At 39.6% G+C, this 7422-nt stretch overlaps 1 protein-coding gene across 1 annotated transcript; it reads right to left on the reverse strand.

Moving 5' to 3' along the window:
- Positions 1 to 1418: 1418 nt before the first annotated feature.
- On the reverse strand, positions 1419 to 3044 carry LOC132208468 (probable G-protein coupled receptor 139; the record flags this gene model as incomplete). Its single annotated transcript, XM_059644014.1, has 2 exons — positions 2900 to 3044; positions 1419 to 2170 (listed from the first exon to the last, which is right to left on the reverse strand). Coding segments are annotated over exons 1-2 (849 nt in total), but the record flags the coding sequence as incomplete, so codon positions are not given.
- Between the last annotated feature and the right edge of the window lie 4378 nt (positions 3045 to 7422).

A 7422-nucleotide genomic window follows, 5' to 3' on the forward strand; every position in this document is an offset into this window, starting at 1 on the left:
ACAAAGAAACAATCTAATTAAAAGCACACAATAAGAAAGGGCTTATGTGGGAAATGAGACCTGAACCATTTGTTAATTGTCATAAAATTCTTACAGTGAGGAGACAGGCTTTTCAGCCCATCCAGTCTATGTTGACCCTATCCTCCTCAGACATCTGCATTTCCCATGATTAACACACGTGGCCCCTACACTCCATGGGTAATTTACCAAAACCAATCCTCATAAGCTGCACATGCTGGTACTGCCTTAGGAAACCAGAGCACACTGCACACAGACGCAGGGAGAATACGCAAACACCCGCAAACAGCCACAGAGGCTGGACTCAAACCCAAGTCCTTTATGCTGTGAGGCAGTAGTGAGAACCACTGAGCCATCGTCAGTTACTGTCAATAAAGATGAAAGAGTCTGTGCAACAACTGTACAATGGGCTGAAGTTCGGGATGGCAGGACTACTGCACGAGAAGATATTAGCTCAAATGGGCCTGTACTCGTCCGAAGTTAGAAGGATGAGTGGCAGAGAGCCATTCATGATATTTTTGTGACCACAAGGCTTTATTACTCAGGATTAGTGAGAAAGACAGAGGTTATGCTCAATGTGTGTTGGAGACTGCATCTTCTGGGTTAGAATGCAGTGCCTGTATTTTGGCGCCAATCTTCAGGAAAGATATGAAGACATTAAATAGAGAGTGAGGAACTGATTCATAAAATATTGCTGAACGGTGTGGAACTTCAGTTAGGTGGACAGCATCGAGAGATTACTATTGCTTTTCAAGGAGAATGAAAAAAAAATATTTAGGAGTTTAATGTGGGTGTTCATAAACCATGAGTGACCGCATTAGGGGCATTTAAACAGTCCTTGGATAAGCATATGGATGATGATGGGATAGTGTAGGGGGATGGGCTTAGATTAGTTCACAGGTCGGCACAACATCGAGGGCCAAAGGGCCTGTTCTGCACTGTATGGTTCTATGTTCTATGTTCTATGTCCAGAATAAAGCCTTTTAAAAATAAATACGTTAATCTCTCAAAGGCAGCATCAGTGGCGCAAACGTCAACACAGATCAGATATCACCAGTGACAGAAATGATCGACACATGAGTAAAAGCAAATCCTGCAGCTAATCAATTGTATAAAGATTGTGGTAGAGGCAGATTCAATCAAGGTGTTCGGAAGGGAATTGGCAGCTGTGAATATAATGTAAGCAGGGCAAAAACACAGTAAACTTTTCATGTCTAGTGGACATTCCTATTGACATTCAACATTGGCAGGAAACATCACCGCATTACTTTGACGAACTTTGTGAAGGGATACATTACTCCATTAAGCAAATCTTCTCTGAATTTCCTCTGGGTAACTGCATAAATAAAGGTGTTTGTGCAGCTACTCAGGAGCTGGAGCATGAAGCCAATCTCACTTACAAATGTTGGCAGAGCAACTGGATATCCCAAGTAATCAAATCGTTTCAATATGGAATAAATAATGAACACAATCCATAACACGATGAAATTGCCAGAAATAACAAATAGCATGACCATAGATTTCCTTCGACTTCCCATCTCTGGGTCACTGGGGCTTCCCCCTGTGGCCTGACACCGGAGTCTCCTGCGAGCTCTGTTGGCTAAAATAATGTTTCTGACTGTCAATGTGTTAAACAGTAGAATGAAAATAAATGGAATGAACGGTGTAATTATGTAATGCATCAATTCAACAATGGCCCAGACAATTGAAGTAAGTACAGTATATGTCACGCTACAAAACCATGGGCTATTAGAAAGCCAGTATCTACTTGAATACAAGAAATACCAGAAAATGTTCTTCAAACAACTCAGCACAGTCACTGTTCCTAAAACCACACATGCTGTTTTCTTGGTGCAAAGTTTAATTTTCAGCTTTTGGCAGCATATGGCTACAAATCGATCAAAGGTGAACGCCACTGTGAACCAGACAGAACAGTCTGTGGAAGCGTAAAGCAGAATGGCATGGATGTTGCACAGGGGGACAGACTTCAGAAAAAGAAACTCTCCTCGATGTGTAATAGGAATTTGTCGTAATATCAGATCAAAGATCACGACCAACAGATCTGTCACAGCCATGGCCACCAGGTAATGAGTAACACATTTTGAAAGTCCACACCTCCCCCGAATTAGGATCATAATTGTCACCACATTCACTAGAGAGAAGAGGGAAAATTAGACGGTTTGTTGATCAGTTACAATGCAGAAAATAATGCAACTAATTCTTAAATATGTTATTGAATCTTCTTGCAACAAACAACTACAACATGGCAGCAAATATGTTGTTTGAAATTCCAATCAGAGAGAATTCTCAATATGTTAGCTGTTAGAGAACAGCCAAACAATATGCTCTCGTAGCTGTGTACAAAGAACTAAGCTAGAGAACAGGCAAAACGTTATTACAAAAAAAAATGTTATATGAATAAATATGGAAGGATTACATTTGGAATCAAACGTTTCCCGCAAACATGGAAACATTGGAATGAAAATCTTAGACTTTTTCTTCCCTGAAAATGGATCAGAATATATTCGATCTATTTTGCAGTCCACGTTTTTACAACAATTAATTCACTTATGTGAGAAAAAAATCTTTTGAAAATTTTAAAAAACTTGACTTCTTCGAGGGAAAGGAAGGAAGAAAGCAAGAATGCAAGAAAGAGAGAAAGAAAGAAAGCAAAGAAAGATAGATAGACACATAGATATTACATTTTACCATCAGACAGGATGTGACATTAATAAATTCTAACAGGTAATAAATCCTTCTTGAAGTATAGTCAATGAGAAAATGTAAGTATGATCACTAAAAAAGTACATACACAAAGATTAAGATGGCATAAATCTTTGAATTCCACCTTTGGAAACAACATTCCTAGGATGTAAGTTACCTGGGACTCCAAACCCAGCTAAGACCGGGTAGTAGATCTTTTGTATATCATTAATTGCCCACAGAATCTTCAGCTTGATCAAAAAACCAAGAGACATGATTTTTCTTTGGTAAATAATGAGTGTTTCAGTGATTGGTGTTCTGGATTGGTCCGTACCTTCTTTGAGAGATTGAGAAAACACCCATTATTTATAGCAGGGAGAATGCATTAGATCAGAAAATCAGTTCCCATGTTAACTGAGAACTGATTACAGCTACCAAATCAAGTAATGAATTCAAAAGCTATCCCGAACGGAATTTGTGCGTGATCTTTCTACATCCCGACCAGATAACCTTTTCCATTCTCCCCACCTCCAAGCCTTGGTTCAAATTGACACCTTAAAAGAAAGCTCCATTTTCCAGAATTGTAACAAAGTTACATTTATCAGGAGAAAATAATGGGCACAGGAATAATTAAATGTTTTGAGATATGAAGAAATTTAGGAAAACACACACTTAACACTGAACGGTGGAACTGAAGTAAGAAATATGGATAAAGTACTCCCAAATTCCTTCTCCCCATCCTCAGATCTGTCTGATGGAATTTTCAGAACTGTTGACAATTATGTTCATCATTTTCAGGATGTGATAGACAGTTTTTGAAATCAGGAAGGAAATCAAGATTTATGTGGGAAAGGTAAGGAAATAGATGTGACCATTTTCAAATCATCCATGAGCTCATGAAATTGAAGACCCTGTCCGCAATCTACAAGTCACAACTGAAATGGAATGCTTCCCACTTATCTGGATTTGTGAAGCTCCAACAAAACTCAATAAGTTCGGCACCATACAGGATAATGTAGGCCATTGGATTGACACTGCATACACCAACATTCACCGCCCCCACTAACATCGCTCAGTAGCAGCAGTGTGCACAATCTGAAACTATTTGATTCAATATTTAAAATAGTTATCATTTAAAAACAAGGCAATGCCAAAATAAAACAGACGATTCGACATTTTTTCTCTTTCTCAGAAGATTGTGAGCCTTTGGAATTCCTTTCCTCAAAAGAATTGAATTCAGTCAATTAAGAATTGAATAATTTACTGTCATGTGTATTCAATGTAAAAAACAGTGAAAAGTGTGTACCTTCGCTGTACATATACTGCGCCAATCACAAAAAATTATTTTAGGATAAGATAGTGGATATCGTAAATTATGAGTATTCAGTAAAGCAGAGGTGGATTGCTGATGATGCAGGGGTTGAAAGATTATTAGGGACATGTAGGAATGTAGATCTGAGGTTAAAATCAGATCAGCTGTGATCTTATTGAATGGTGGAGCAGGATTGAAGGGTGAGCGCCCCACTGTTGTTCCATCTTCGTACATTTTAGCAGTTAATATCTGGTTTTTTTTCTATTAATAAATGCTCAATCCATCTCAATATGTTATGCCCCATTTCAATTCTTCTAAGTTTGTATTGCAATAAAAGTTTTGACGAAGATCTGTAGCTCGGGTTGTGGGTGAGGTTGTTGACTTGCTCACCGAGCTGGCTTGTTCTTCTTCAGGCATTTCATTACCATGCCAGGTGACATCATCAGTGGAGCCTCGAAGAGGCAGTGTTATTCCCCTCCACTTGGAATTTATGTTGTTAGGTCTGCTCTGGTGACTAGCGTCATTTCTGGGTTTGATCGGTATGGATTTGTATATGGGGTCTAATTCTATGTGTTTATTGAATGCAGTACGGGTGCAGAGCAAAGCCTCCAGAAATTTCTGTGCGTATCTATGTTTGACTCAGGTTTATCGCTTTATGGGTGGAGAACCATGCCTCCAGAAATTTCCTTTGGCACCCAAGACAAACGTAGACGCACACAGAAATTCCTAGAGGCTTGGTTCTCTACCTGTAATGCGTCAGGCTCACTAGTGCCCTTTAGGGAAGGAAACTGCCATCCTTCCCTGGTCTATCCTCCATGTGACTCCAACCCTACAGTAAGGTGGTTGACTACTAACTGCCTTCTGGGCAATCTGGGTTGGTGAATGAATGCTGTCCTGGCTAGTGATGCCCTCATTCCGTGAATGAACAAGTAAAAATAAATCTTATCAAAAGCCTTCTGAAAATCTATGTGCACCCCAGGCACAAATTACCCTGTTGATACTATGGTAGGATAACCCACATACAAGAAACAATTGGCAGGCTGTTAACAAAAAAAATCTCTCACTTATAAATTTGTATTGGCTCTGCCCAGTTAATTTCTCAGTCTCCAGCTGTTAACATGTTTTATAATATAATACTACAATAAAATATAACAATTTCCTACTTTTGGTATCAGATCTTAAATTTAGCATTCCCTACTTTCTCCCTCCAGTTGCCCTGAAACATTAAATTATACACATGCACACTTTCAAATTGTAGGCACTGTCCCCACGTTTACATATTGGCCACCAACGCATCCAGTATCTCCATGATACCCTTGTTCATTGCCCTGACAATATCTTCTGGGGATGTGTCAAGTTAGAATGAGATTGATTTCGCCAAACTTGCTTTGTTTCCATGGCACTTCTTTGGCAGTTCATCATTCTCAATTGTCCCTTAAATTCCTAATGTTTATGGTTGATTCCTTATTCAATGAAAACTGGCACAGAACTTGGAAACAGCAAGAACTGTAGATGCCAGAGTAAGACTCAATGTAGTGTGGAGCTGCAGGAATGCAGCAGGTCAGGCAGCATCAGCAGAGCAGGAAAATCAATGTTTCAGGTCGGTCCCTTCATCAGAACTATTGAAGACACAGAGTTACAATTTAACTTCTTGTACCATTTCAACTTTAATTATTAACATCATTTGTCTGCTAGAATTTTCTTTTAATTTGTTGGCATCAATATGTTTGCCTGTCATGACTTACAGAATTTATCACATTGCGCTCAAAACACCTTAATTTTTAGTCCCAGGATTTCATTTCTTTTATTATTCCAAATATGAAACACATTAATTGTGTGCTTTCTCCTGGTGCTTATTGCTGACTCCCTCCCTTGCTGTCATCTTGCATGCTTGTGGATCTGAAGGCTCACATTTTTGAAGATCTGTATCTTTTCATAATAGTTTTGGCATTGTTTTATGTCTGTTCATTCATTTGTTTTTTGGTTGCTGTGAATGTATTTGGATCTGTTGTTGGTTCATTTACTGTTGTATTTCACTTTCAGGGTGCATCATCCCAAAAGACTCATGAAAATAAAACAAACAGCAAAGAAAGGTGCCTGGGCCTTTTTTTTTACCAAAGAGGTGAGTACAGTTTCTGTGTCGAGGGTCTGGGGGGAGATCACGATCAGAGCATTGAACTCAGTGACCAGTCATGATTATATTGGATGTTGGAGCAAGCTATAGATGTAGAATGGCTCTTGTTTTCTCTGTCTCTATAACTCAAAACGCAGCTCTGTTTTACGTATAGAGAGGATGGCAGACCTGTTAGGCTTCACAAGCAATTGGTTTGATTTAGCCTCACCTTAACTATTTTGCCCAGAAATGTGTTGCAGAAATGAACAAGAGGAAATAAATTGAAAAAGTTCAAAGAATCCCGAAAGTCTTCCCAAGAAATACAATGTCGATGCCAATCAGAGAATTCATACAGTGAAGAAAAGGCCATTCAGCCCATTGGGTTTGCATCGATCCTCCAAAGAGCAAACTGCACCATCACTTGTAACCCAGCATTTACCAGGACGCTTTGGGAGAATTTAGCATGGCCAATCCACCAAACCTGCACATCATTGGACTGTAAGAGTAAAACACACAGAAACCCATACAGATGCACAGGCAATGTGCAAGATCCACGCAAACAGAGCCCATTGCTGTCCTCGAGCTCAGATGCCTGGCGGAATGAGGTCGTAGCGCTAGCCATTGTGCCCAGCCTTAAGCGTAGGAGACCCTTGTTCAGAAGAAACTGAATTACAGGAAGCTGCCACATAAAGGGACACAATTCTTTGAGAACACCTGTCTGGAAGGGGAAGTATAGAAACGGAAACAGAGAAAGTAGTGGCGATGATTTCAAGGTCAGGGACCAGTTCCACCTTCCCGAAAACACCTGCCAAATGTGTGGTGGGACATCTGGCCCTGGGATTGGGATCATCAAACATGCAAAGATCACAAAACCCATGACCAGTGATACAGAATTTCTGAAGCTGACCTTGATACTTGATAGTGTGAGAATACCAACAATGATGCTAGAAATGAGGTACAATCCAATGAAACAGGAGCTGCTGTTGCAATCAAACACGATGCCTTATACAAACAATATCACCAGCTCACCCATTCGTATATGTGAAATTTCAATAATTTGTACAATTGATAGTTAAGATAGACTCTGTAAGATTCAGGTCGTATATCCGAAGATTCTGAGGTGGCATATGGGATATGAGTAAACGTTAATGCTGGGAAACAGTCGGTGTTTTTCTTTTCTTTTTCAAGAATTGAAACACTATTTTCAATGGACATTTCACCCCATTGATAAGGAGTTCTCTACATTTCCTCTGCGTCACTGCATAAATACATGTGT

This window comes from Stegostoma tigrinum, unplaced genomic scaffold, assembly GCF_030684315.1.
Source record: "Stegostoma tigrinum isolate sSteTig4 unplaced genomic scaffold, sSteTig4.hap1 scaffold_410, whole genome shotgun sequence".
Classification (NCBI taxonomy): Eukaryota; Metazoa; Chordata; class Chondrichthyes; order Orectolobiformes; family Stegostomatidae; genus Stegostoma; species Stegostoma tigrinum.